Source organism: Ustilaginoidea virens, chromosome 4, assembly GCF_000687475.1.
Source record: "Ustilaginoidea virens chromosome 4, complete sequence".
NCBI classification, from domain to species: Eukaryota; Fungi; Ascomycota; class Sordariomycetes; order Hypocreales; family Clavicipitaceae; genus Ustilaginoidea; species Ustilaginoidea virens.
In genome coordinates, this window is record NC_057319.1 from 2,831,277 (window position 1) to 2,859,114 (window position 27,838).

The 27,838-nt window shown below is 55.9% G+C and overlaps 10 protein-coding genes across 10 annotated transcripts; 5 read left to right on the forward strand and 5 right to left on the reverse strand.

Annotated features, from left to right (window-relative positions):
- Window positions 1–83: 83 nt before the first annotated feature.
- UV8b_05216 (uncharacterized protein) lies at window positions 84–4,695 on the reverse strand (the record flags this gene model as incomplete). Its single annotated transcript, XM_043142714.1, has 2 exons — window positions 84–326; window positions 430–4,695. The coding sequence occupies 2 exons, from the start codon at window positions 4,693–4,695 to the stop codon at window positions 84–86; spliced, it is 4,509 nt and encodes a 1,502-aa protein (XP_042998648.1).
- Window positions 4,696–5,240: 545 nt separating this feature from the next.
- On the forward strand, window positions 5,241–6,321 carry UV8b_05217 (uncharacterized protein; the record flags this gene model as incomplete). The annotated part of the gene is made up of 3 exons (XM_043142715.1): window positions 5,241–5,394; window positions 5,462–5,697; window positions 5,791–6,321. The coding sequence occupies 3 exons, from the start codon at window positions 5,241–5,243 to the stop codon at window positions 6,319–6,321; spliced, it is 921 nt and encodes a 306-aa protein (XP_042998649.1).
- A 700-nt stretch (window positions 6,322–7,021) lies between these two features.
- UV8b_05218 (uncharacterized protein) lies at window positions 7,022–7,540 on the reverse strand (the record flags this gene model as incomplete). The annotated part of the gene is made up of 1 exon (XM_043142716.1): window positions 7,022–7,540. The coding sequence occupies one exon, from the start codon at window positions 7,538–7,540 to the stop codon at window positions 7,022–7,024; it is 519 nt and encodes a 172-aa protein (XP_042998650.1).
- A 963-nt stretch (window positions 7,541–8,503) lies between these two features.
- On the reverse strand, window positions 8,504–9,760 carry UV8b_05219 (uncharacterized protein; the record flags this gene model as incomplete). The annotated part of the gene is made up of 1 exon (XM_043142717.1): window positions 8,504–9,760. The coding sequence occupies one exon, from the start codon at window positions 9,758–9,760 to the stop codon at window positions 8,504–8,506; it is 1,257 nt and encodes a 418-aa protein (XP_042998651.1).
- A 550-nt stretch (window positions 9,761–10,310) lies between these two features.
- Window positions 10,311–12,135, forward strand: UV8b_05220 (uncharacterized protein; the record flags this gene model as incomplete). Its single annotated transcript, XM_043142718.1, has 2 exons — window positions 10,311–11,896; window positions 12,009–12,135. 2 exons carry the CDS (start codon window positions 10,311–10,313, stop codon window positions 12,133–12,135), a joined length of 1,713 nt encoding a protein of 570 aa, XP_042998652.1.
- A 2,376-nt stretch (window positions 12,136–14,511) lies between these two features.
- On the forward strand, window positions 14,512–15,907 carry UV8b_05221 (uncharacterized protein; the record flags this gene model as incomplete). Its single annotated transcript, XM_043142719.1, has 4 exons — window positions 14,512–14,787; window positions 14,898–15,083; window positions 15,141–15,653; window positions 15,719–15,907. 4 exons carry the CDS (start codon window positions 14,512–14,514, stop codon window positions 15,905–15,907), a joined length of 1,164 nt encoding a protein of 387 aa, XP_042998653.1.
- A 989-nt stretch (window positions 15,908–16,896) lies between these two features.
- On the forward strand, window positions 16,897–17,334 carry UV8b_05222 (uncharacterized protein; the record flags this gene model as incomplete). Its single annotated transcript, XM_043142720.1, has 2 exons — window positions 16,897–17,065; window positions 17,240–17,334. The coding sequence occupies 2 exons, from the start codon at window positions 16,897–16,899 to the stop codon at window positions 17,332–17,334; spliced, it is 264 nt and encodes an 87-aa protein (XP_042998654.1).
- A 1,679-nt stretch (window positions 17,335–19,013) lies between these two features.
- Window positions 19,014–21,035, forward strand: UV8b_05223 (uncharacterized protein; the record flags this gene model as incomplete). Its single annotated transcript, XM_043142721.1, has 1 exon — window positions 19,014–21,035. The coding sequence occupies one exon, from the start codon at window positions 19,014–19,016 to the stop codon at window positions 21,033–21,035; it is 2,022 nt and encodes a 673-aa protein (XP_042998655.1).
- Window positions 21,036–21,647: 612 nt separating this feature from the next.
- UV8b_05224 (uncharacterized protein) lies at window positions 21,648–23,190 on the reverse strand (the record flags this gene model as incomplete). Its single annotated transcript, XM_043142722.1, has 2 exons — window positions 21,648–22,057; window positions 22,164–23,190. The coding sequence occupies 2 exons, from the start codon at window positions 23,188–23,190 to the stop codon at window positions 21,648–21,650; spliced, it is 1,437 nt and encodes a 478-aa protein (XP_042998656.1).
- Window positions 23,191–26,666: 3,476 nt separating this feature from the next.
- Window positions 26,667–27,291, reverse strand: UV8b_05225 (uncharacterized protein; the record flags this gene model as incomplete). Its single annotated transcript, XM_043142723.1, has 3 exons — window positions 26,667–26,918; window positions 26,981–27,162; window positions 27,255–27,291. 3 exons carry the CDS (start codon window positions 27,289–27,291, stop codon window positions 26,667–26,669), a joined length of 471 nt encoding a protein of 156 aa, XP_042998657.1.
- Between the last annotated feature and the right edge of the window lie 547 nt (window positions 27,292–27,838).

Here is a 27,838-nt window from a genome sequence, read left to right on the forward strand (position 1 = left end):
TCCTTTCCGTGCCCACGCCATCCATCTACTATGTACAAAGAATCCCGCACCGCTTGCCCCAGATCCGCCTCTCCGGCACTCAGCTATCTGATTGCCAGAGTCGTGGTGAAGCCAGTCCCCGTTTGCGGCCGTTGCGACGATGCCGGCGGCGGCTTCGGCCTGTTGATGTAGTCCCTATTCTCAATCGTCACGCTCTTGGTCATCTGGTTGACCTTGTAGATGCCCACCAAGCGGGCCGCGAGCTCAAACATGTTGTTTCGCAGAGAAATGACAATGAATTGGGCGTTCTTGGTGCGCTCCTTGATGTAGTTGGCAACGATGGAGACCTAAAGTCAAGAGCGGGTGTCAGTCTTGTACGAAGCCAGACAGAAGGGGGGGGGGGGGGGGGGGGGGGGGGGGGGAAGCCGCATCATGAGACCTTGAACCTACGTTTCTGAAATCCAGGGCGGCATCAATCTCGTCCATGACGTAGAGAGGCGTTGGCTTGTAATGATGCAAGGCAAACACCAGGGCCAGACTGCTCAGCGTTTTCTCGCCGCCCGAAAGGTTCCCAATGTTCTTCCAGCTCTTCTTGGGCGGCATCACGCTGAACAAGATGCCCTCGCTGAACGGATCCAGGCTGTCGACGAGTTCCAGCTCGGCGTTGCCGCCCATCGTGATCATCTGGTACATCTCCTTGAGACGAAGGGAGATGGCGCTGAACCCCTGCATGAAGCCTTCTAGTCGTAGTCTGCGGAGTTCATCGCATCGCCTCTTGGCTGCGTCGCGTTGGTTGATTGCTGCCTGCAAGTCTGATGAACGGGCCGCGTGCTCCTCCACTCTGCGGCGGTACTCTGCAAGGACGCCGAGGTCGACACTGACGTTTTCCGTCTTCTCTTCCAACGCGGCGATTTCGCCCTTGAGAGTTTCCTTGCTCATACCAGCGAGCTCGTCGGGAGTGTGTTGCGGTAGCTCATACAGAGGGTCGTTTGAGCGCTCCCCCGCGGCCTCGGTCATGCTGACATCTTCTGCTTCCGCGTCCGGCTCGGCCATTTCCGCGTCTTGACTGCCGTCATTGTCCGACTCGGCATCGTGCCCCTGGTCAGGCTTCGCTCTCATCGTCTTCGCAGGTTGCCCAGCAGAGCCGGAAACGCCAATCAGGTCTTCAATGTTTTGCAAGACGAGCTTGGAGAGTTTTTCGTCCCAGTACCGGTATCGCTTCTCGTTTTCAACCAAGGTCTTGTGGTTTTCTTCCAGCTTGTTTCGCATCTCGATCTCCACGGCTCGGCTCTTGTTCAGCTCCGCCGTCTTAGCATCGAGCTCCTTCTTAAACGCTCCAAGCTCCTCTCTTCTGGATCCCACTTCCGCCTCCGCCTCCTTTGCCTGAGCTCGAAGCTCCGCTGCCCTTTCGCCCTGGTTGTTAATGTCGTCTTCAAGCTTCTCAAGGTCTTGCGTAGCGGCCTCAAGGTCCGCGCTAGCTTTGGCAATGTCCTTGCCGAGCTTCACGCTTTGCTTCTCGGCCTTGACTCTGCGGACTTCAGCATTCGACATTTCCTCGTTATTGGTGTTGATTCTCTCTTTGAGGTCGTCGACCTTGGCTCGCTGGCTCCGCAGCTTCTCTCCACCAGCCTCCATGATCTTATCCTGCAGCGCCTTGATTTCTTCCTCGACGCTGGCGGTTTCACTGCGCAGCTGCTCAATCTCGGCATTGAGCTTGCCAGTTTCCTTCTGCAGGGCCGAAACACGCGTCGAGTCAGATGCGGACGGCTGATGTTCCTGATTGACTTCCTTCATCCGCTTCTTGACATCCGATAGGGTGCGAGTAGCGCTCTCGATATCGAGACGGATCTTTTGCATCTTGGTTTCGACCTGGGGAATCTTCTCCTTGACGTCTTTCAGCTTGCCCTCGCATTCGCGCTGATAGTCCTGGAATTCCTGAAACTTTGCTTCCCAAGCGTCGCGGTCCTCCTCCAGTTTTGCCACGTGCTCCTTGGTGACGTCGTCAACAACCCTTGAAGACATGAGGCCCTTCCTGACCGTCGAGCCGCCACCCGACATTGTGCCCGACTTGTCAATAAGCTCGCCAGCCAGCGTCACAACCCGCCATCGCTTGGCACCGTAAGCGATACGGTTAGCCTGCGCAAGGTCTTTGGCAACCAGCGTATCCTGCATGGCATGGTAGAACGCGGGCCTGAACTTGTCGTTGGACTTGACGAGGTCGAAGAGTCGCGGTGCATTCTCTGGTGTCTGCATGGGAGACAGGTCTCGTGGCCTCAACTTATCCAGGCAGATGAAATTGCCGCGGCCCAGGCTATTTTTCCTGAGGTACTCGATGCATTGCTGACCCGACTCGACCGTCTCAGTGACGAAGTTGTCCAGAGCGGAACAAGCCGTCGACACGGCCACGTCGTACTTTTGATCAATGGTTCCGAGATTCCCCAAACGTCCATGAAAGCCGTCGATGCGGCCAGACTCCTTCATCCGCATCAGCGCCGTCAAGACGTTGCCTCGGGATTGCGTGCTCGCCAGGTTGGAACGGGCTTCGTCGGCTTTCTGCCGCGTGTTGGAGATTTTGGCCCGCATCTTGGGCTCCTGCTCAGCGAGTATCGCTAGTTCGGAGGACATCTTCTCTGCCTCCTCCTCGAGCTTCTTCCTCTCGGCTTCACATGCCTTGAGCTCCTTCATCTTGGCGTCTTTGTCTCCTTCAATGGTGACAGCCTTGCTCTCTAGCTCTTGGATAGCGACGGCGCCAGCATTCGCCTTTTCCTTGAGTATGGTCATCTCGCTTTCTGCAACAGCGATGGCAGACTGTTTCTGGTTGATCTTTTCCACCCATGGCTCGAGCGATTTTTGCTTGGCTGCAATCTTGTCGGAGAAGGCTTGCGTCTTGCCTTTCAGGCTGTCTCGGATTTTGGCAAGCTCAGCCTCCTCGGCCGTGACCTGCTTCTCCAAGTCCACGGCCTCTTGCGTGCGCGCCTCAATGTCTCGGTTGCTCTCCTCGATAGTCTCTATAGCGTCATTCGTCGCATGTTGAGCGTTGTCTATCGTTCTCTGGAGTTTCTTTTTCTTGTCTATGAGAAACTTGCGCTTTTCGTCAAACTTGACACGCTCTTGTTCAAACTTGGCGAGGTCCTTTACTAGTCCCTGGGCGTGTTTCTCGTGTGCTTCTACATCCTTACTGCCCTTGGCGTATTGCTTCTCCAGATCCTTGATAAATTGCTCGCTGCCCTGATGCTTCTCGAGCTCTTCATCCAGCTGCGCCTGCATCTGGCTGATGGCTTCCTCTGTGACGGCAATATTGCCCCTGCATTCGTGAAGAAACAGCTGGTACAGAGCGGATTGCTTCATGACCAGCTCATTCTCATAGCGAACAAAAGCGAGCGCCTTGTCCTTTTTGTCTTCAAGGCTCTGCTTTTCTCTTTCAACGTGCTGAACACGGCCGCTCTTTTCCATGCAGACATCGTTCAGCGTCTCGACTTCAGTCGCAGACTCTTCGATTGGGGCCTTGTATTTGGATGTTCCGATAATGTCTTCGAGGTATTCGAGGAGGCCGTCTTCGTGCTCATTGGGCGCCTTGGGTTTCATCTGAGCGATAGACTCGACTTCTCCCTGCAAGATTAGGAATCGTTTGTGGTCCAGATCAACCCCTTGGCTCTTGAGCAATGTGGTGACAGTTGTGAAGTCGGACGCCTTGCCGTTGACGTAGTATTTGCTCGTATTGTTGCGGAATGCTTTTCTCGAGATGATCAACGTCGAGTCGGGAATGACGTCGTGGCCGTCTGCCTTGTCGATAACCTCTTGGAAGTGGACCTCAACCTCGCAGGATTCTAGATTTGGGTGCTGGGCAGAGTTGTGGATGAGAGCAGAGATCTTGCTCTGACGCATCTTGCTGGCTCTGAAGCCAAAGACGAAGAGCAGAGAATCAATGACGTTGGATTTGCCGGAGCCGTTGGGGCCAACAACTGACGAGAACGAGGCGTGGAAAGGACCAACCTCCTGACGACCGGCGTAGCTCTTGAAATTGTTCAAAATCAAGTGCGTCAGGACGATTCGAGACTTTGGTGCGGCTTCCTGCACAAAGGGCATCGCCGTCATGGTGCGAGACTTGAGCACAATGTCCGAGGGCCTTTCCATGATTGTATCGAAAGGTCTTATGGGCTTGACGGTGGCTTGCGCCTCGTTTGCGTTGTGAGTCGCATTCACGCTGGGAGCGGTGATATCGGCCAGGGGAACGCTGTGCAGCTGCTGCACCGCTTCAGGAGACTCGGGCTGCTTCGGCGCTGGAGGCGCCAAGTCCTCGGCGGGGGTTATCGAGGGTCGAGAAGAAGCCGTGCTCCTCTGCCCTCTCGACAGAGCCTTCTTTGGGGGCGTCTGCGCATCGTGCTGCTGCATCGTCTTGTCGGCATCAAGAGCCTGACATTGTTGCAGCTCCCTATCCAGTTCATCATCTGGCTCACCTGCTGCCACGTTGGAGATCTTCTTGGTGCGCGAGCGTCGGGCAGCAGCTGGTGCGGGAGCGGAGGGTGGCGGAGCCGAGAGTCGCCCACTGCGCGTCTGTCTTGCGCTTGTTCGCGAGGCTTCAGGAGTGTATTCGGCCTCGTCGTCATACCGTGTCTTGGTGGTGTTGCCGACCTCATCTTCGTCGTCGGAATCGATAACGGCCGGCCGCCTGTTTACGGCGCGTCTGGTCGGCCGTGATGGAGCCGCGGCTGGCATTTTGAGTGCTATGGCTGCTTGATAGCTTGGTAGTCGGGGGCCGGTTTTGTTGAGTGGCTGTTTCGTCGGATATTGGTGAAGGAAGAGGCGCGTGAATCAGAGGTTCGAGGCTGTCGGCTCCTTGTCGAGCCTACGGGGATAGTCAGCGCCACTGCCAACCCGACTACAAGCAACGTCGCTTGCGCAGCTCGCAGCTCTCAAGACGTCTTCTGTCGTCGTTGAAGAGCGGTTGCATGACGGAGCGTGCGTTGGTATTGATTGCCCCGCGACACCGTCCGGCCTAGTTTGTTGTTTGGAAATGTCCGAAAAGGGCGTAGTAAACAGCCCCGAATCGTAGCCCCACCCGCCCGCCACCTGGAAGGTACGTACCTAGGGCACGTACTTCGTCGAGCACGTAGGTTCCAAGCTCTCAGCCACACGTCTCAGCCTCAGCGCCTCATGACAGCTTCCTCTGAATGGCTTCCGCACTTCCTTCATGACCGTCAAGTTCTCCCTCGTTGTAAAGGATCAAGCGCCGTCGCTGGACAGGCTCTTCGCTAGCCATCATGTTCAACTACTCGAATTTTCACGATGTATTCCCCCCAAGTGTCCCATTTCCCTATGACCGCAAGATGCAACAAGAGATCGAAAGTCGTCGCAAACAGGCCGATGGTGTTTTGTTCATTGATCGAGTGATGAACGCTTTGGGCATTGGGAAAGGTCAGTGTAGCCTGCCCGGTACAACACGGCCAGCTTCATCGTCTAACCGGACCTCGTGCTCAAACAGCAAAAGCGTATCCTCCCAAGACGGAAAACTCGTTGCGGCAGCTTCACCAACAGATCTGCGAGACGGGAATGTCCATGCACCACAAGTTCTCCCTCCTATACTACCTTCTCCTCGACTTTGATGATCTTCACAGACATGATTTTGTGTCGGAAAATTTTGCACTCTTGTCAGGCATGCCCAACAACTACCAGCTATTCATGAAAGGCTTGTGGTACATGGACAAGCAAGAGTATCCGGTTAGCATGCGGCGGCTACAACTCCTGCTCGCGGGAAAAAAAAAAAAAAAAAAAAACTGGCCAGTCGCTAACCGCCTGAAAACCTGCCTGCAGAAAGCCGTCGAGTACATTGCCCATCCATCCCTGGACCCCGATTTCGCGGATGACATCATTGTCACCCTCGTCAAGCACGCGTCTCACGGCGACTTTAGTCTCGCGCTCTCGTACTTTTACTCCGTCCAACCGATCCTGAAGTCATCTGTTGCTCTGGGTCTTCTTTTTGAAGCCATGACTCGCACCAACGTCACGGAGGCGTTGCTCTACTCCCGAACGCACCCGCAACATACCCGCGAGCAGTTGTTCCGTCGATGGGTGTCCTGCGTCCTCGACCTTGGGCGGGGTGAGGATCTGCCGAACCGCACGAGCGAGTTGATCTTTATGCCGTTTGATGCTGCGGAAGAGGCTTGGATCGAGGAATATCTCACTGTTGGCGATGGCAGGAATCTAAAAAGGGCAAGAGACACCTTGCTGATGCGCAAGATTGCATGCGATCGATTTGACGACGTCAGCAAGCTTCGGGCCAGCGGTCATTGGGCGGCGGTAGTCGATGGCATCAGAGCAGGAACGGAGGGACAGAGCGAGTGATATCGGCAGAAAGTTGCTGGGATAGTAGGTCTTGGAATTTCCTTTGCATAGCGCCGGCGCGGGTCGAATGACGAACTTTTGTCCATGGTGCGACACCTACGTGACGCGTCACTGTTACTTTAAATACACGGCTCGAGATCGGTACCGGTTTGCTTGACGGAAGAATCAGCGCATGTTATGCCCGATGATTCATCGGACGCATTAAAGACTCGTTCCTGTCAAGGAGACCGCAATTGATCAATTGGTTGAGTGGAAGAGAATGCCCCGGTTTGCCTGATCTGACCATGACGATCAGAGTGCAGAATGGTAAGTACAATGGTCAGACAACGGAGCATGCTTACTGAAAAGCCTTTGACTCCTATCACTTGTACTTTTGAAAAGAAAGGGCGTTATAGTCATCACTGGTAGTGGTCGCAACCGGTAATTGCATGCTGGGTTAACGTTCCGGCTCGTCTCTCAAACACCACCAATGCAGTGGAAAACAGCTCATAATACATCAATTTGTTGAGGGCTCGGCCACTCCACTACAGTAGGGCTGGCTCAACAACCATTGGCTACTGTAGGTGTGACCTTGGGTCATCAAAGGAGTGGTAGCAGCAGCAAACGAAAGGTAGGACGAGGCCATGGTATACGTGTCTTTACTATCTATCGAGTTTTGCACCTTTGCCATCCTCATTGTTCCACCACAGCGCTCGGCAAGTTAGACCATGGTTAGGTGCTTGGTCAGGAAAGGAGTAATAAAATCCATCTTGCCTAGAGGAACACCTTCCTTGCGCATGATGTTGTAGGCAGTGGTGATGTGGAAGAAGATGTTGGGCAACACATAGCCGCTCAGGTAGTTGCGGACGAGCAGCGAGCCATTTTTGGGGCCGAGGCCAATCGTGATGGTCTCGTCCACTCGTTTGTTGATGAGGTCCTTGTCGGCGTTGGCGAGAGCCTCTTTGGTCTGGTCGATGCGCTTGTAGAAGTCGGCAAACGTCTTGAAGTTGTTCTCTGTGGAGAGGGGCTCGGTGCCGCTGGCACGGGCGATGAACTTGAGAGCGAGGTCGGTGGAAAAGTGTACCTGGAAGGAGAGAGGAAGCATGTCCTCGTAGATGCGGGCCTCGGGGAAGCTGGCAGCATTGGGAGCTTGCTCGCCCTTTTTGAGGATAGCCTCGAGACTCTCCACGGCTTCGCGGATAATGGGAATCGAGGCGTCGTAGAAGGTGTAAGTCGACATGGTGGAGAGGTGGGCGGCGACTGGTCCGGACAGAAAATGGCTCGTCTTTTTAAATTGAGATTTGATGACGGAGGTCGTTGTGATTGATATCGACCAGCTGTCTGGGCGAAGAAGGGCCTTTATATATACCAAGGGTCCAGACTGCAGTCTGTCTAGGAGAGGTACCTAAGGTAGGCAGGCACCTAAGGTAGGCAGGCACCTACCTCGATGACGCCTCTATTGCCCAGCTGCCACGTTGCTCCTGCCGCGAAATGCACTTGCCGCAAAGGACCAGACGTGAACAAGCCTCCTGCTCCTTCCCGCTAGCTTGCCCCTCATACGGAGGACTGTATGTAATAATAGAGCAGCTCTTTTCGCCCTCCCCCGCCTTGGGGACGTCATCACCCTGCTTACCCTGCTTACCCAGCCGTTGGGAGGGGGTGGCATTTACCGCTGCTGACTAATTGGAAGCTCGTGGAAGAAGAAGTCGCGCTCGAGTTGATTTGAAATCACCGGGTGCGACGGACTTGGCAAGGGTCTGGTCTGGTCGGGAACGAGAGATGCTTCTACGGCACGGCACGGCAAGGCAAGGCCTCGGCACAAGCCGATGGAGGGAAGGGCCAAACGGCGCTCTTGGCAGGGGTCATCGAGAAATGACCCTCCATTAGCCGCGGCTGGAACGCGCAATTAATGGCGCTGCCTTCTGTTGCAGGGGATATCGTCGGGTGAGGTCAATCTGCATCAATTCGATTCGATCCGGTTGTCGCCGATTCCGGCCCGGTCGTGCCACCAGCTGTAGCAAGCGGCTGCCCCTAATGCCACTTAGGCACCTAGGTCGTACGTATAGCGTAGCTTAGTGTGCTGCTGACTATTGACGCCGTGCATCTTTATTACATAATAATAACACTTGAACTACAACAACAACTACACCAACAACCACACCATGTGACGTTGTTCTGCAGCAGTTCAAGATCCCCACCGCTTCTAATTGCCCGTCTCTTCTGTTTCCCGTGCTTCTATGTAATCGGCGTTTTGCCGCTTCAGCCATTCTATCCAACCCTCGTCGCGCAAAACGTACCGCGCTCGGGCCGCCAGCCACTCCGTGTTTCCCCAGAAGCCCCACGAGGCCTGGAACCTGCACCAGTCCACCAGGGCCGTCTCCCAGTGTCTCTGGAAGTCGGCCCACCCGTAGACCGGTGCCGCGGCCCCCGCGAGCAGCTCGTCGCGGTACTCGAGCAGCAGACTCCTCTCCCCCTCCGTCATGGCCAACCGACGGGGTAGGTCGTCGCCGTGGAGCATGTCGGCCGGGACGGAGCAGGTAAGCAGCTTGGCCAGGTCGCACACGCCCAGCCCGAGGCCCACGTACTGAAAGTCGCAAAAGGCGACTTGGTCGCCCGTCTCGTTGGAGAAGAGGTTTTCCGACTTGACGTCCCCGTGGAGGTAGGTCTCGACGGACCGCCGCCCCGTGGGGGCCAGGACCCGCGCCGCCAGCTCCGCGACGGAGGCCGCGCCGACCACGGGCTCGCACAGGCAGGGGGACCACTCCGAGGCAGCGTCCCGCGCGAGGGCGGCGTACTCTGCCCGCCGAGTAGCGAGATACGCGTACCCGCCGTTGAGCCACAAACCGCTGGTGCTCGGGGCCGCCTTTGCGTACTCTTCCAGCGGGGGCAGGACCAGGTCGAGCTTCGGCTTGTCCGGCGCCCAGTAGCTGCTGTGGAAGCGGGCGAGCCAGCGCAGGGCGGAGCGGACCTGGCGCGGGGCCAAAACGGCTCTCTTGCCTCCCGCCGCGACGGGGTACCGCGGGCGCAGGTCCGTGAGCAGCATGGCCATCATGGCGGCATGGCCCGCCGGGTCCGTCTGGCAAGTCGCGGCCACGCAGGCGGGCAGCGGGAGCCCCCCGAGCGTGGGGGCGACCGTCTGGTAAAAGTATTGCTCGACGTGGTAGCTGAGGACTTTTCGGAGGTGTCCCTCGTCGCGGCGGCCGGGCGGGGGGGTTATGATTTTGAGAATGAGGGATTCATGGCCGTCATGGCCGTCATGGCCGTCATGGCCGTCATGGCCGTCATGGCCGCCGCGGAGGCTGGTCACGGTGCTGCTGTTGCTGCTGCGAGCTTTGACGGCGCAGACGTAGCCGTAGCCTGCCCAGAGTTTCTGGAGGGGGACGCACTCGAGCAGGTCGAGGTTGATCCGGGACAGCAGGTCTCGTGCGACGTGGCTGAGCGTGTCGGGTTCGGGGGCCATGGTCGGCGCAGCGGGCGTGTTGTTGTCAGCGTGTCATGTTGTTGTCAGCGTGTCATGGGCGAGCGAGCATCATCAAGCCCGAACGAACCCTTGGTTGTTGATGATGGGCATGGAATTTGCATTCTTCCGACCAGGTGCAAGACGGAGCCTCATTGCCCCTCACAACCGCCTCTCATCGCCACAAGGGGAAAGAAACGGTAAAAAAGCCACATCAGGCACCAGCCACACCACTCCACCCCACCCCACCTCACTGCGGGGCGCAAGTCCCGATAAGACAAGTTGCACGACCCCCCCCCCTGTCACGATCACGGTCGATAGGTGAAATGTAAAAGGCTTGGTTCCTCTAAGCTACGGTCTGGTCTGTCTAGAAGCAAAAGCTATATATCATACGCATGACTAATCCTCCACTGTCACGTGCTGTCACATATGTGACGTGTGATACCCCCCCCCCCACCTGGAAAACAAAGGTCCAAAGATCGGAACCCCTCCTCCTTCCTTTCTGACTCGAACTTCACTCCTCCTCCCCCAGGTCAAAGTTCAGAACCACATCATGGCCACCATCTACATTGATGAGGACGCCGGCCGGGACGAGGCTGCGCAGCCGGGCTCCGAGGCCTCCCCCTTCAAAACCCTCCAGTTCGCCTACCTTCAACACCCCGCCCAGGCCCAGTACCTGACGCGCAAGTCCGCGAGCCCCGACGAAGCTGCCCAGCAGTGGAAGCCCGCAGCCAAGTCGGCCATGAAAAAGGCCGTCAACTACTTTGAGCAACAGAGGAAGAAGGCTGCTCGCGAGCAGGAGCTCGCCGTCCGCCGCAAGGGCGAGGAAGAGGAACGCGGCAAGGTCCTCGACGAGGCCAAGAAGGTTGTCCTGCAAGAGGATGCCAGCCTCCCGGCGCCCGTCACCATCAAGCTCGACGAGGCCGGCAGCCACATCCGGCTGCGCAGGACGGACGATGCCGAGGGCAGCGGCACCAGGGGCACCAGGGTCCGCGTCCTGGGCCGCGTGCACCGCGAGCGGAAGCAAAAGGACGTCCTGTTCGTCACCCTCAGGGACGGCTACGGTTTCATGCAGGTCGTCATCTCGGGCAAGCTGGCCAAGACGTACGAGGCCCTCACCCTGACGCGCGAGACCTCCATGGAGATTTTCGGCGAGATGCGCGAGGTGCCTGCCGGCGCCCGGGCTCCCCTCGACCGCGAGCTGCACGCCGACTTTTACAGGATCCCCAAGCACTGGCGGGCCGCCGGCGGAGACGACGCCATCACCAACCGTGTCCAGGCCTCGGCCGAGCACGCCACCCTGCTCGACCTGCGCCATCTTACCCTCCGGGGCGAGACGGCGTCGTCTGTGCTCCTCGTCCGCGACGCCCTGGAATTTGCCTTTAACCGGGCCTACCACGAGGCCAGGATCCGCAAGGTCAGCCCCCCGGCCCTGGTGCAGACCCAGGTCGAGGGCGGCGCCACCCTCTTCAAGTTTGACTACTACGGGGCCGACGCCTTCCTCACCCAGTCGTCTCAGCTATACCTCGAGACCTGCCTGCCGTCCATGGGCAGCGTCTACTGCATCGAAAAGTCGTTCCGCGCCGAAAAGTCCCTGACGCGCCGGCACCTGTCCGAGTTTACCCACATAGAGGCCGAGCTCGACTTTATCGACTTTAACGACCTCTTGTCCCATCTCGAGTTCCTCCTTTGCCGCGTCCTCGAGCTTGTCCTGGCCGACCCCGTGATTGCCGGCTACATCAAGGCGCTCAACCCCGACTTCCAGGTTCCCGAGCGGCCGTTCATGCGCATGAAGTACTCCGACGCCATCCAGTGGCTCATTGACCACGAGATACCCAACGAGGAAGGCCACCCCCACCGCTTCGGCGACGACATTGCCGAGGCCGCCGAGCGGAGGATGACGGACATAATCAACAAGCCCATCTTCCTCACCCACTTCCCTGCCCACATCAAGGCTTTCTACATGAAGAAGGACCCCGAGGATGGCAGAGTTACCGAAAGCGTCGACTGTCTGATGCCTGGGGTTGGCGAGATTGTCGGTGGCTCCATGAGAATAGACGACTACGACGAGCTGCTTGCTGCGTGCAAGCGGGAGGGTTTGGATCCCGAGCCATATTACTGGTACCTTGACCAGCGCAAGTAAGCATCCGAAACCTTGAACCGCATGCCTTCTTCCCAACCCCTCCCCCCCCCCCCCCCCTTTTTTTTTTTTATCGAACGGTGCCATGTTTTTCTGACAACCGCGTGACAGGTACGGTAGCTCTCCCCACGGCGGATACGGTATTGGCCTTGAGCGTCTGCTGGCCTGGCTGTGCAAGCAACACACTGTGCGTGATTGCTGCTTGTATCCTCGCTATATGGGCCGCTGCAAGCCGTAAGCCGAGCTTGTGGTCACTTGTGAAAGGCTTTGAAAAAAAAAAAAAAAGACAAAGAAGAAAAAGAAAGAAGACAATAGAAGAAGAAAAAACTGCGGGAAAATTCTCGACGGGAGGACGGGGTCTGTAGCTAGTCAAAGCGGGTTAGACAAGATGTTGACTTTTATGATACCATGGTTGCATGCAAACAGATGCCGTATGATGGGAAAGCATTGCTGAAAAGTCTTGCTCAAGCCACTGTGCCCATGTGCCACTTGAAAACAGTCAAATGACGCTGATGGTGCGGCTGAATGCGGAAACCAAACCCGCGTCAACTTCTTCAACGATGCAACGAGAAACAGAAAAGTAGCCTCCATTTCCACCACACAAAGACGAGCTGGACACACAGGTGGTTGCATCGTCCGGCGGGGGCCACAATCTAGACGCTTTTTTCGAGACCAGAGGGGAGGCTCCATGGCGCTCGAGATGAACCGATTACAGGACTATTTTTTTCCGAGGGTGAGAGGGGAGATGGGAGCTGATAAACGTGACGGCTGGTACGCCCGTATCTGTGCTCAGATTTGAACCCGTCACCGCATATGCTGCCTATCACATCCGAGACTACATATCAACCGACCTATGCCCCCCCCTAGTCATTCGACCCCCCCATAATAACTTAACAGACCTGACCAATGCTCTTTCCTAATATAGAGATACGCTAATAAATAGTAGTAGATCCTTTAATCTATAGTAGCCACTAGACTATAAAGTATCTTTATATATATTTTTCTATAGTGAGTGACTTCCCTTATATTTTTACTAGGTATCCCTACCTAAGAACCTAATATTAAAAGTAGATAAAGTACCTTTATATAGACTTTTGTATCGAAAGTGACTTCCTTTCTTTTATTAGGTAGGTAGGTAGGTACCTAGGTCCTTAGGTACTATACGTAGAAAAAGTACCTTTATATATATTTTTCTATATAAAGTGACTTCTTATATTTCTACTAAGTACCTAGGTACCTAGTATCTAGGTACTAGGGATAGAAAGAGAGGTTCCTTTATATATATATTTCTATAGAAAGTGACTTCTTTAATATTCTTACTAGGTACCCCTTACGTAAGAACCTAATAAAACAGTGGAGAAAGTACTTCTCCCTATATATTTCTAAAGAAAGTGACTTCTTTAATTTCTTTTACTAGGTACCCCTACCTAAGAACCTAGTAAAATATCAGAGAAAGTACTTCTCCATATAGTTTTCTATACAAAGTGACCTGACCCACTATTCCCTAATAAACCAATTATATTAAGAGTATAGCCCACAGCAATGGTCAGGTCAGTTAAGTTATTATGGGGGGGTCGGATGACAAGGGGGGGACACAGGTCGGTTGACCTGTACCCTCGTCACATCCGGAAAGGGCCGTGGCCAAAATGACCTGGAGTATGGACACAGTGACAAGGTGGAGCAGGTTCAGCCTTAGGAGGGAAAATCCCGATTCCACTGTATCCTGACGCGAGCATTCCTTGACTTGATAGCCAGGGCCTTTCCAGGTGCCGATACGGCAGGGTCATTGCCGGCGTCTACAGCGACATGTCATCGGTAGGCTAGCCGTGGCGCTTTGTAGCTTATGGGGGCTGGCTTGGGTTTGGGCAAGCCAGGTATGACGATCCGATTGCAACCAACAGATGGGAAAAGGGACTGGTTGAGGGATCATTCGTAGCGTCATACCCCCCCCCCTCCCCCCTCCCCGCTGCTGGTCACTGCCGTGTGAGCGTCACAATAAAGAGAAACAACCTCATGCTGTGTATCCTGCTGATCTGGTGAGCCCAAGGCGAGATGTGTTTGGAAGACTCAGCTTGGTGCAGAAACAGTCTCACAGCAAATCTGCAATTCTGTCAACAACTTTTCCTCTAGCGGACGACTTCCCTCCGAGACAGCCAGTACCCGCGGGCGTACGCCGAGACGGAGACATGCGGGCTTCCAAAGAGGAGATGCTCCTTTTTCTCAAGAGGAAGAGAAAAAAAAATGCTCCAAATGTCACGGCCAGAGACAGATGGCATGATGTGAAGATGGCTGGCTGGATATCCGCCCGAGAGGTCTAGCGTCGACCATTCCCTTTACTTGTCAGCATGGTATCATGTGTGGGAGGCGAGATGCAAGTCTCAGTCGGGCCAGAAGAATAACCACGACAAAAAAAAAATATACAGCATTACGGCGACAAATCCGGTGCGACTTTTTCCTGCGCAGCGCAACTACTAAGCTTTGGAAGCCACGGCGGATAAGGGGAAAGCCTCATAAAGCCAAAAGACAGATATAAGAACTGCTTCGCTGCTTGCGAGTAAAACCCCCGCCACAAACAAACGGTGAAGCAGATTGGTGTCACAAGAAACAACTTACGATGCAGTTGTCCTACCTTCTCTCGCTCGTCTCCCTTGTGGCCGCTGTGCCAACCAAGCGGGCCGAGCCTGCACCCCTCATTGCGGCCAAAGATGCTAGCGCTATCGTTCCTGGCAGGTACATTGTCAAACTGAAAGATGAAGTTGGTGCGTCTGCTTTCGACGATGCCGTCAAGTCGGCTACCGGGCCAGTACACCATGTGTATGAAGACGTGATCAAGGGGTTTGCCACGAGCGTTGATGAAGCCGGATTGAAGGAGTTGCAAAACCATGCCGACGTAAGAGACGACCGTCAACGACAGTGACCTTCCTCGTGACTGGCTCATGAAATGAAAGCCCTTTTCGTTACATCCGTTTGCTGACCACACGCACACACAAAACACAAAAGGTCGAATACATTGAACATGACCAAGTCGTTAGCGCCTCGGCAAAACTGCACCAGGCAAATGCTCCATGGGGACTGGCGCGCATCTCCCATCGAGACCCGGGTTCGTCAGAGTATATATATGACGGGAGTGCCGCAGCGGGAACCTGCGCGTATGTCCTAGACAGCGGCGTCGATGCCGGCCACCCTGTACGTCTGCACATGTCCCCGCACCTTTTAGCGACGCAAGATCTAACGTGCAAGCAGGAGTTTCAGGGCCGGGCTTCCCAGCTGGTGTCGTTTGTCGCGGGCTCCAACAAGGACGACAACGGACACGGCACCCACGTTGCTGGAACGATTGGCAGCAGAACATACGGCGTCGCCAAGGCCATCAAGATTCTGGGCGTCAAGGTTCTCGCCGCAAACGGCCAGGGGCAATGGTCGAGCATCCTCGCCGGTCTGGAATACGTAGCCAAGGACTCGCCGGGACGAGGCTGTCCCAAGGGCGTGGTGGTCAACATGTCCCTCGGCGGTCCGCGTTCTCAGACCGTCAACACTGCGGCCGCAAGCCTTGTCAGAAAAGGATACTTTATTGCTGCTGCCGCTGGCAACGACAACATCGACGCGGGTGGTGTGTCGCCTGCTTCCGAGCCATCAGTTTGCACAGTTGGCGGCACGGCCAGGGACGACAGTCGCTACGACAGATCGAACTGGGGACCTTTTGTTGATATTCATGGCCCAGCTGTAGATGTGCAGTCCACTCTTCCTGGCGGCCGATCGGTGAGTAGCCTCTGTTTGGGCCTTTGCCGTTGCCGTCGTCGTCTTACTAAGGGGTGATTATGTAGGGTTTCTTGACCGGAACGTCGATGGCTACTCCCCACATCACTGGCTTGGCGGCCTACCTGTCTGCGCTGACAGGCCAGCGTCCTGGACCGTGGGCGTGCAAGTACATCCAGGGTTTGGCTACTTCGAAGAAGATTCGAGGTCTGACCGTTAACACGGTAAATCTTCTTGCCTTTAACGGGGCGACTTAGGCTGAGTGTGTTGGGAGCTGTGGCTCGCTGTCGCTGTGGCTTGCTGTGGCTTCCTGCGGGAGGACGAGACGCGACATTGTTATGAATTTCCATTCTAGGTGATAGTCTAAATGAGATGCCACATTTATCCGTCTGCCGGGTCGGCCGGGGCTGCCGGGGCTGCCGGGTTTGCAGCCCGGTTTGCAGCCCGGTTTGCAGCTAAAGTGTAAACTGCAAAGTTCCATGTGACAAAGTCCTGACTTTGGCTGCCAAACGAGAAGCCGCACCAAGCAAGACTAATACGAGGGACAAGAGACTCGAGGGACCTGGGGAGCGAGGCGAAGCTCAAGCTAGCCGTGCTTGTTGAAGTCATCGTTGGGGAGTCTCGGCGGACCTCGTTGCTTTCCAGCTTCAAGGTTACCAACCCGCAAATAGCCATTTAGGCAGCATCTTGGAAGAGCCGGAAACAGCGACAGGGAAGCAGGGCCGCGGTACATGCCAGTGCAGAAATTTTCCTCAGCTGGATTTCGGTAGAAAGCGTTGGGCGAACGGGGGTCGATGCTAGAGATGCTGGAGTAGACTCAGTACAGTAGAGTCTGGTAAGTAAGTTCAAGCGGGAGCGTAAGGAGTCGGTCAAAGACGGCAATACAACACAAGGGCCGAGGACGGAAGGCACTAAGGAAAACGCACCTGCAAGGAAGCTTTCCGTAGTACTGTAGTACAAAGACAGACATCAGAAGTCACATGAGGAGACCAGCTATCACGCCAGTTGTTCGGCCTCTCTTCTTCCGCTAACCCCCGAGACGTGTCTTTTTTTTTTTTTTTTTTTTTCCCTCCCTCTCTCCCCGCCTCCTCCCGCACGCCTTTTCCCTGCCTGACCGGACCTCGATGACAGCAAGCAGGCAGGCGGGCTGACTGCCTGGGCTGGCTAATCACAATTTAACCGAGTGCTCTGGACTTGTGCCGCATATTGTCGTGCGGCCAGGCCAAGCTGGGTCCGGCGGGAACCCATGGAACCTCATTTTCGTCGCAAGGGGTTCGAAGGAATACGAACCGGCACGTTTCATCGCAAGGATAATCACCGGTACTCGCGAGCCCGCAACCGATGTGACGACGAGATTACAGCAAAGTGGTCCATGCGAATCTGCAGCTTGGCTTTCTTTTTGGAAATTAGTGGAGGTGAGTGGACTTGTTGCCAACACACTAGTTGTGTGTGGGCAGGGCTGTCTTGCTACGTCCCTCCAAATCCAGCCCATGACAATCTCACGCTTTGGTTGCGGAACTGAGTAATATATTGTTTGCGCCAACTGTGTCAGCGTCATCACATTTGCCAGGCTAACTCTTACGGAGTAGCCTCGGGCACAGATGCATGGCCAGCCTCGACACCCCCTTCCTCGCGTTGTCAAAGGGAAAAAATTGGGAAAACCAAGGAGGGCAAAAAACTCTAAATATTCCAAATCGCGACGACGCTGCAGCTTGGACGACAAATACAGGATTTCAAAGGCGGCGGCGCAATGGCACGGAAAAGGGAACAAAGCCCACACCACCAACTCGCTTGTTGCGGTTGAAACCCCGATGACCCGGGACACGGCCCATTGGAGAAGCAACGAGAAAGCCTTTGTCGAGAAAGCCTTGGTGACATCATTCGAACCATGCATTCCTCCAGATGAGTTGGCAACAGGCCTGTCGGTATCAGATCATGGGCCCATGACGGTGCCTCGCGCATTGAATCGCACTGATCAGGCGGGATGCTGGTCGTGGACAAGGGTTTGCCGTGCCTGCAGGGTTCAGGTCCTGACGGGAACCAAAGGCTTTTGCAGCTATTGATGCTCCAAACTCCGTACATGGACGAACGAAACAAAGAAGCAGGTCTTGGAGTGCGGGTAAGCATTGACCGGAGGCCGCGCTTCCTCTCCGTCAGCTGTCACTCACTGCCTGCACCTCGCCAACAACACCTGCAGTCTGGTACAAGGCCATCGCACCCACAACATAGCAATAGTCTGCGGTGGCAACCCCACAAAAACACGCACGCCTCCCTGTTGTGCCAAGGTTTGTCCTCTTGGGAACCCCTGGCGTTGGTACCATCTCAGTGGGCGCAGACATGGCTAAAAAAAAAAACTAAAAAAAACTTCGCCTTTCATCATTGACTTCCCAGTTGGGTGGTGGAATGTGACCCCGCGGCGACGACTCGGAGTACATGCAGAGTATTGAAACTCGGTATTTTGATTCAGACCCTGCCTGGCTGGTGGATCTTACCCCCCCTAACTGCCTACAGGCTGGGATACATCGCCCGCAGTCTGTTGTTCTCTGCTTCGACTCGGATTAATCACCGGTACGTATATTTGGATGAGTACGGATCAGGGTGGGATGAATGGATTCATTATTTTGTGCTAACGATATCTGTTGTCTAGCTCTTACAGCACTCACAGCAGGGATTGAAACTCTTGCGGGTTTTCCTCGAAAGTCTTCTAGAGTTCTTCCCCCCTGTTCCAATTCGCGAGCCATCGTCTGAAAACCCCACCGTGGGCTCTCCGGGAGCAAGTGACAAGTGATGTACACACTTGCTTCCAGATAATGTGGCTATGATTCTGCGAAACCCTGGACCGAGCCTTCGGAACGGATGGAGCTGACAGGCTTGGATTACGTCCATAATCGAAATCGGCTAGACAGCTGTGGACTGGCGGAAACCGGGAAAAAAACGAGAAGCAAAAGACAGGGGGTTTGAAATGGAATCATTGAAATAGGGTGCTCCCTCTGCCTTTGTCGAGGGTGTGGTATCGCCTCCCCGTCCCCGTCAGCCCATTTTCCCATTAGATGAGAACCTGAGACGTTTCCTGCCCATTTTGTTTGTGCTTGCACCCCTTCTGCTCCCTCTATTTCATTGCACTCACTCAAGACCGTCTTATCGCTTCTCATTTGTTTAAGCCACTTTGCAGATTTACCAATAAAAAAAAAAGAAGGTGTCAGGGAAGGGGTTTCCCCCCCACCTCCTTTTTTGGCCTCAAGGTCCTCTTCATCAAGTTGACTCCTGTTTACTTCCTGTTTGTTTCATCCTTTCAAACGGTTCACGGGGGAAAAGGAGGAGAATCGCTCTGTATCAAACGGCCGTCTCCGTATCAAACGCAAGATGAAGACGTCGGGTTTTCTCCTTCTGACCGGCTTGACGGTAGCCCGGTGCGCCGATACCAGACCTCGCGCCGCCCCCATCAAGGAGCACTACAAGGAGAAATCCACCTTCTCCAAGCTCTGGGCTGCGGCTCCCATCGGCCAGCAAATCATTCGCGCGGCATGGAAGGTGACGTGCGACAGCTACGAGCCCGGCTACGAATGCCAAAAGGCCATTGATGGCAACAACCAAACCATGTGGCATACCGCGTTCAACAACGCCAACGTCCCGCACCAGATCGTCATCGACATGGGAGTCGTCAAGAACATCAATGGCCTATCGGCGCTGCCACGACAGGACGGTAACAGGAACGGCTTCATCGCGCAGCACGAGGTGTCGGTCAGCACGGACAATGCCAACTGGGAAACCGTGGCGGCGGGGACCTGGTACTCCGGTGATACCGAGGCCCGGTTCGCAAACTTTGAGACGAGGGCGGCGCGGTACGTGCGGCTCAAGGCCACCAGCGAGGCCAACGGCAACCGGTGGACCAGCCTGTCCGAACTCGACGTGTACGAGTCCAAGACGGGGCCCACGCCGTACAGCGGCAAGGGCAAATGGGGGCCGACCATTGACTTCCCCACGGTCCCGGTCGCCGGAACGGTCGACCCCTTTACCGGCCAGGTGCTCATCTGGGCGTCGTACTCGTATGACAACCTCATGGGGTCGACGGGAGACCGCGTCTTCACCTCCATCTGGGACCCGGCCACCAACATTGTCACGCCCAAGGTCGTCGACAACACGGACCACGACATGTTTTGCCCGGGCATCTCCGTGGACGGATCGGGCAAGATGGTGGTGACCGGGGGTAACTCTGCCAAAAAGACGAGCTTGTACGACTACCGGGCCCAGACGTGGATCCCCGGCCCCGACATGAACACGCCGCGCGGGTACCAGGCCACGGCCGCCCTGTCCAACGGCAACGTCTTCGTCATTGGCGGCTGCTGGTCCGGCGGATGGACGGAGAAGAACGGGGAGCTGTACGACTTCAGGGCCCAGACGTGGACGCGGCTGGACGGCGCGCTCGTCAAGCCCATCCTCACCAACGACGCCCAGGGCATCTACCGCGCCGACAACCACGCCATGCTCTTTGGCTGGAAGCAGGGCAGCGTCTTCCATGCCGGACCCAGCACCGCCATGCACTGGTACAACACCACCGGCAGCGGGAGCATCACCCCGGCCGGGCAGCGCGGGTCGGACAGGGGCGCCGACCCGGACTCCATGACCGGAAACGCCGTCATGTTCGACGCCACGCGCGGCAAGCTCCTCGTCTTTGGCGGCTCGCCCTCGTACCAGGACAGCGCCGCGAGCGCCCACGCCCACCTCGTGACCATCGGAGAGCCCGGCTCCCAGGCCCAGGTGCAGTTTGCCAGCCAAGGCATGTACAGCGCCCGCGCCTTCCACACCTCGGTCGTCCTGCCCGACGGAACCGTCTTCATCACCGGCGGCCAGAGCTACGCCAGCCCGTTTTCGGACAATGATGCCCAGCTGACTCCGGAGCTGTACGACCCGGTGACGGACCACTTTTACCAGCAGCAGCCCAACTCCATCATCCGCGTCTACCACAGCATCTCCCTCCTGCTGCCCGACGGCCGCGTCTTCAACGCCGGCGGAGGCCTCTGCGGCGACTGCCACACCAACCATTTCGACGCCCAGATCTACACGCCCCAGTACCTGCTTACCAGCACCGGCGAGCCCGCCACCCGCCCCGTCATCCGGTCCGTCGCCCAGAACGGCCGCCGAATCACCATTGCCACCGACTCTGCCGTCACGGCCGCGTCCCTCATCCGCTACAGCACCAACACGCACACCGTCAACACGGATCAGAGACGCATCCCTCTCACCCTGAAGCGGGCGGGCGCCAACAAGTACACTGCGGACGCTCCTAACGACTCGGGAATCCTCCTCCCGGGCCACTACATGCTGTTTGTGCTCAACTCGAACGGTGTTCCTAGCGTTGCCAAAACCGTTAGCTTCTTGCTGTAAAGCTCTTGGTCTTTTTTCTTTGTTTCTCTCTCTCTCTTTTTTTTTTTTTTTGGGTATAAAACTTTTATTTATTTTTCTTTTCTTCTTCTCCTCTTTTTAGGCTTTTAGTTGCCAATCTTCGTGACCATCAGCTTGATTACAGTTACATTGGATTTTACCGGGTAGGATTTCAGTGGCCAGGGTTAGAGGCTCGACGAGCACATTTGCCGCACCTGATGTATTTATTGCAGCACATGTTTATAGTAACTTCTAGTCATGTGAGATAAGTCTCCGCCACTTACAAGGCCAAGAAGAAAACCCTCCTTTTGGCACATGAGTCCGTCTGGTCTGTTGAGCTTGGCGCCGAGTCTGTTTAAACCGGAACCCCGAAAAAACAAACCGGACACGAGCAGCAAACACCACCGAGAGCCAATTATACTCAGCATGTTTCAAAGTCTAATAGGGAAAAAGAAAAAAAAACCAAAAAGACGAGACAGCGGCTCAGATGCAACATCACGCCGTCAGAAAAAGAAAAAGAAAGAGAATAAAAATAATGGAATCGTCAACGCCAGACCCTACAATGCTCTTGATGTATCATTCATAACTCTATCCCCGGCGCACGCGAAAAAACTTTCATTGGCTCTTCATCGTCATGGGCTTGGTGCCAAGCCCGTTTTGGTTGCGGAAGAACAAGATGCCCTTGCCGGCACCCTGGGCATCCGCGCTTGGTTCAACCCACTGGCACCAGCGGGCGCTCTTCCACAGGGCGCGGATGAAACCCTTGGGTCCGTCCTTGGTGTCGGATCGGTAGTGCTTGCCCATTATTGGCTTGATGGCCTCGGTAGCCTCGTCGGCGTTGTAGAAGGGAATGGAGCTGACGTAGTGGTGCAGGACGTGGGTCTCGATGATGCCGTGGAGCAGGTGTCGGCCAATGAAGCCCATCTCACGATCAATCGTCGCAGCGGCGCCACGGACATAGTTCCACTCCTCGGCGGTGTAATGGGGAAGGGTGGGGTCGGTGTGCTGGAGGAAGGTGATGGCGACTGCATAAAACGTTGCCTTCTGTCAGCACAGATTTTGCCAGCCTCACACCGGGAACGAAAAATAGAAATAAAAATGATAAAAAAAAAAAGAAGAAGCAAAGCTTACCGAGCCAGTGGTTGACCCAAAGATACGGGAGAAAATACCAGACGGCCATGTTGGCCCATCCGAATCGGTTGCCGAGGTAGGCAAGAGCAGCAAACGCATAGGCCAGGCCAATGTCCGACAAGACAATGTACTTGGCGTGCTTGTTGTCAAAGATGGGGCTTCGCGGATCAAAGTGGTTGACGCCGCCGCCGCCGCCGTTCTTCTTGCCCTTGCCGCGACCCTCGCGCTGGCGCTCGTGGAAGTTGTGGCCGGTGACGTTGGTCAGCAGGTACTTGGGCCATCCGATGAGCTGCTGGCCGACGAGGTGCAGCAACGTGTAGGCCGGAGTCTCCTCGCAGAGCTCGCCGAGCTCGTGGACCGCTCGGCCGATGCGACCGGCATGCTGCTCCCGGGTACGCGGGACGAAAACCATGTCGCGCTCCATATGGCCGGTGGCCTTGTGGTGTGCGCTGTGGGAGAACTTCCAGCTAAAGTAGGGGACGAGGAGGGCCGAGTGGAGGACCCAGCCCGTCAAGTCATTGACCAAGGTGGACGGCGAAAAGGCGCCGTGGCCGCACTCGTGAGCAATGACCCAAATACCGGTTCCGAACAGACCCTGGAGAACGGTGTAAAGACCCCACAGGACGAATCGGAGAGCAGCCGAGGGGATGCTGTCGGGCGTCACGTAGTTGTGGAAGACGTAAAAGGTCGTGGCGAGGCAAGCCAGGTCGCGGAGAATGTAGGCATATCCCTTGATGGCAGAGCGCTCGAAGCAGTGCTTGGGAATGGCATCTCGAATGTCCTTGATGGTGAAATCTGGGGGGGTAAAGGTGTTTCCATACGTGTCGACAAGGTTGACGTACTCGTCCTTGTCGTCGCTCACGTCGAGGGAGGAGAGCGACGAGAGCGAGGTGGACGAGGCCGAGGGTCGAGGAGAGTCGGCGGGGGTAGCGCCGGCAGACGACTCGTAGTCCGAGACGGTGGCCGCCGATGTTGCTGTGCGCCGCAGGACGGGGTTCATTGGCAACGCAGAAGTAGCAGAGGCCATGTTGCGCGGGTCGTCGTGATTGCTGTGATGGTTTGTGAGGAGGGGACTGGTTCAAGGAGAACAATTGAGCCAGCAACGGGCACCAAGAAGAGCACAATGGCAAAAAGGCGAGCAGAGACGAAAGAAACACCAGGCCTGCTTGCTGCAACAGGAGATGATAAGACGTCTTTTTCTTTTTGTTCTCTTTTTTTTTTTTTTTTTTTTTTTTTTTTTTTTTTTGCTTTTGTTCTTTTTGTTGGGGTACCAGGGTCGTGGGGCCAGCTAGCGGATAGGCACCGGCAGAGGGGGGTGTTTTTGTCTACAGCAAAGGATGGAAAAAAAAAAAGGGGGGGGGAAAAAGGGGAAAGCAAGAATCGGTGTGTCGAGTCAAGGGTATCTCGTCAGGGGCGGAAACGGCAAATTTCAGCTGCAAAATACAGTCAGCCTTGGTCGTAATCTTGGTTTTTGCAACCTCGTCCTTTCACGTCTCAACGCCAGGTAGGGGAAGCAGCGGGGGTTAGGGGTTTTTTCGGGACCCATTCACCTCTGTTCTTTGCACCGAGTATTACTGGAGGGACGGTCTGAAATAAAAACGCAATGATGGAATCCGGGGGGCAAGTTGTCGGGGTAGGGATACGGATAGACTGAAGAAGAACTGGCCAAGCTCGTTGTTAGATTTGGCCTGGCCTTGCCCGTGCTCTGCCAGATTTGGCTCAGGGGTGGCCAGGGGTGGTCCAGGGGTGGCCCAGGGGGTGGCCCAGGGGTGGCCCAGGGGGTGGCCCAGGGGGTGGCCCAGGGTTTTCAATGGGAGTGGGGGTAACCCGAGGTCACCCCCTTGGCCAACGAACGTGAGCACAACAGATTGCGGACTCGTGGCATCCCAGATAAGCGCAATCGACACTTTCTGCACTGTCACGCACTCATTTTTGTTTTTCATTGCCTTGCTACTCCGTACTCCGTACTGTCGCTTTCTGCAGTCGGTTTCGTGAGGCAAACGGCGGTACCGTGAGGCCTGTGCTGTGGAGCCCAATCGGCCTCCAAAGTTCAGACGTCGTGGGCCACCATGTCAGCTGGTACCTAGTGCCTTCCCTTGACCGTTTCTGCCCTTTGGGAACCCCGGCAGGAACAACGGTGCCACGACAAGTAGAGGTACCGATTGGCAACGAGGCGCTACCGGAAATGTACCTTAGGTACCTAGGTACCTCCTACCTACTACCTGGTAGGTACCTTAGGTACCTAAACGTCAATGCATGCTACGACAGTTTCAGCCAGATTTGCCATTCCGCAATCATGGTGCAACCAAATTTCTCCGAGAGCATGACCATCAATGTCACCTTGATGTTTGTTCCATTAGAGGGAGGGATTCGGGACTGCAGATGGCCAGGCCAGCCTGCCGCGAGGCTCTCCAGCAGTACACGCAACCTTGCAACCCTACCCTACAGGTACCAGGTAATGGAGTCTGGGGTTCCAGAAGTACTTGCGCTTGGTTGCAGGTAGATGTGGGCCGGTCGGTACTGGGAAGTTGGACAAAAAAGGCAGCAGGAGCAGGGGGTGAACGCAGCAAACAGACACAAGGGGCAGCCCCTTCCCTATTGGCCTGCCAGGGCCTTTTTGACCTCTGGAGTAGTCTGAACCCTTCTTTTTGAATTGATAAGAATTTTTCATCTCATCAACCCCAAAACCCACCCACACACACACACACACACACACACACCCGGTGCCGCGGCTGGATGCAAGGACAAGCCCGACTTTTCTGTGACGGTGGCACGCGCCATCATCGAGCTCTCTCTCTCTCTCTCTCTCTCTCTCTCTTTTCTCTTCCAAGACGGTCGGCCAAATCTGCAAGTGGCCGCCCTGTCTCAACCCACGCTCAGCCACGGGCACGGGGATGGAGCCGCCCCCAAGCATGTGAAGCAGCCGACGCCGATAGATCGGCGCACCAGCCAGTGTGCTGGATGCACTGTACTTCGTAGGCTGCTTCCAGTCCTTTTCTGGTGCACTACTGCATACTACGTGTGTCGGCCTGACCTTGCAGTCCGCTTTTGCAGCTTCGGACAGCTAAGCTACCTAGGTACCCAACCTACGAATGTCTCGGAGAGGGAAGAAATGTCCAGTCCGACTTGGGTCGACTTGGGTGCTTAGGTGCAGCGCGATATGCTACCGAGTCCGGACTCGCCGAGTGCACTCTGTATTTCGCTCCATGTTTCAAACCGGCCGCCTTGGCCATGCAATGCAATTGACGCAAGTGGCGAGCTGAGCAACCTTGCTGCGTACCTCGAGCCTCCAACCCGTACCGCGGTCAATCACCTTGGGGCATGGCATGTTTGACGGGATAAGCTAACCCGGCAGCGCTGCGCTGCGCCCGAACGCAGGAGCATCAAGGTCTGCCGTCTGACAGAGTTCTTTTGCCCGCCAAGTGCCATGCATTGACCAAAACCAACCGTTCTCTCCCCATCACATGCCGAACAAGATGTTGGCCGCCACGGGGTGGACAGCCGTCAGCCAATGCTGCCTCCTCCTCACATGCCGTGCCTGTAGCGCCTGAAGTTCGGCAACAGCTTGTGCAGTAGGTAGTGCCTTGCGGTGCAGTGGTGAGTCGTGACCTTTTCTGTTGGGAAATTTGTTGGGCTAAGGAGACATGGGCCCGCCCAGATGCCGCCTCTTGAAGGGCCCTGACCTGAGCTCCACAAGCTCTCACTCGACTTGTCATAGTATCCGACCGGCTTTTTGACCAAGATGGCAATCATTGACTGCCAAGCCACGAGATGGACTCATGCGCTAGGGCGTGCCGATGCAGTTGGCGCCATGTGTCTTTCCAACCGCCTTGGTACGACACATTCCATAGGTGGCGAAGCCACCAAGTCGCTGCGGGAAGCAAAACGCAAGGGGTAGGGGGGGGCGCCCATGGCTCCTGTTGGCCTACATGCTCAACCGAGTCATGATTCGAGCGCTCTGGCGTGAGGCGACAAACACACCTGTCAGGAACAGACAGCAACAAGATGTAGGCACGCCAATGGATAGCACACACTTACAGTTTGACACGGCAGAACGGGGTACTCTTGCCGTGATCGGTTTCGTATGCTTTCACCATCGGCAACATGTGGTCTACACGCGGACAGATGGCTGGCGTGAATGACAGCGGCTCTCCTATTCGCCGCTCTGCTGACGCCGCTCTGCTGACGCCGCTCTGCTGACGCCGCTGCCCTGAATGGCAACCATCAGTTGAGCAGACAGCCTTGCTCGTATCATGACGCCAGGGCAGGGCCTAGCCCAGACGTAGGGCGAAGGAGCATTGCGCAACTACGGCAGCTCGGACGGCAACGTCAGCCCAAAACAGCCCCGGCCGCATCACCAAGACACCCATCTCCTCCCCGGCATGAATGGCATGAAGCGAATCGCGCGTCCAAGCTGCCCCCGGGGTCAGCGGATCTCGCTCCTCCATCGGCTCGTCCATGACCCACTGCTTGCCAGCCGGCCGGCCACAGCGAGTCGCCGCCTTAGGTCCGGGCCGTCCCCGCAGGTAAAGCAGCCCGGCAGCCCGGCAGCCCGGCGGCCCCGTTCCGCTGCTCGAGCTTGACCTTGCTGAGGGCTCCGTGGTCGAACAAGCCGGCGTCACTCTCGGAGGATAAAGCCGCCAGCACCCCACCCCCGCGGACCAAAGTAGTCACGGCTTGACAACAATGATCTTGTCCCGTGTTGGTCGGCCATGCTGACGGCCGCGCCGGCGTGCGGACTCGTGCGGACTCGGGCTGCCGTCGTGAAAGAAGGCTGCTCTGCGAAGAGGCCCCCTCGCGGCAGGGGCAGCAAGCACCTCGGCAGCAGCCTCATCCTGCCGTCCGGCCCGAACCCAAAGTGCAGCTGGGTGCTGAACCGCAGTCACCCAGTCCTCCTGTGCACGCGGGCAACCCTTTCGGTATCCCACGGTGCCCCCCGCTGCAGCGTCCGCCCAGGCAGTCGTGACGGCACTGCCGAGGCTTGGCGCGCACGAGATGGCTACTGGCAATGTTGGTGTGCTCTTGCAAAAAAAAAAAAAAAAAAAAAAAAAAAAAAAATCACACACACAACGGCTTCAGAGAATGGCCAACTCTGCACCGGCATGTCCTGAGAGGACCAGCACGTCATGGTCGCTAGCTCAACAACCAACGAGAAAAAACACCAAACGTGCCTACACGATACGGACGCGGTAGCGGGTTGGTACATACTGGTACATAGGAGGTTTCGGGCAGATACTACGGCAGCTAAGTGATGACGACGGTGTAGTCGACCGCCAGCATCGTAGCGGCGAGTCTGGAGCAGTACGGATCAGAGGTCAGGTGGGAAAAAAGGTAAAAAAAAAAAAAAAGCTCAAATAGAATTAATGCTCGCCCGATCCAACAAGCGTGTCCAAAGCCCCGGACGGTAAGAGATCCAAAAAATAAAAAAAAATAAAAAAAAAATCGAAAGCTATATACTCATGACTCGCCGCTATACTGTCATGTCAACCTGCGCTTCGAATCGGATGGCTATATCCCCCCCTGGTTCGACCCAGTTGCCAAGACGGCGGCCAGTCTTTTCCTTCTCTCTGCCTCTGCTGGCGAGTAGGAATGACCGCGGCGCGCCAACGCCAATGTCCCGCCGCCCGTCTAAAAAGAACGAAAAAAAAAAACCTTGATATACATGAAAACGCTTG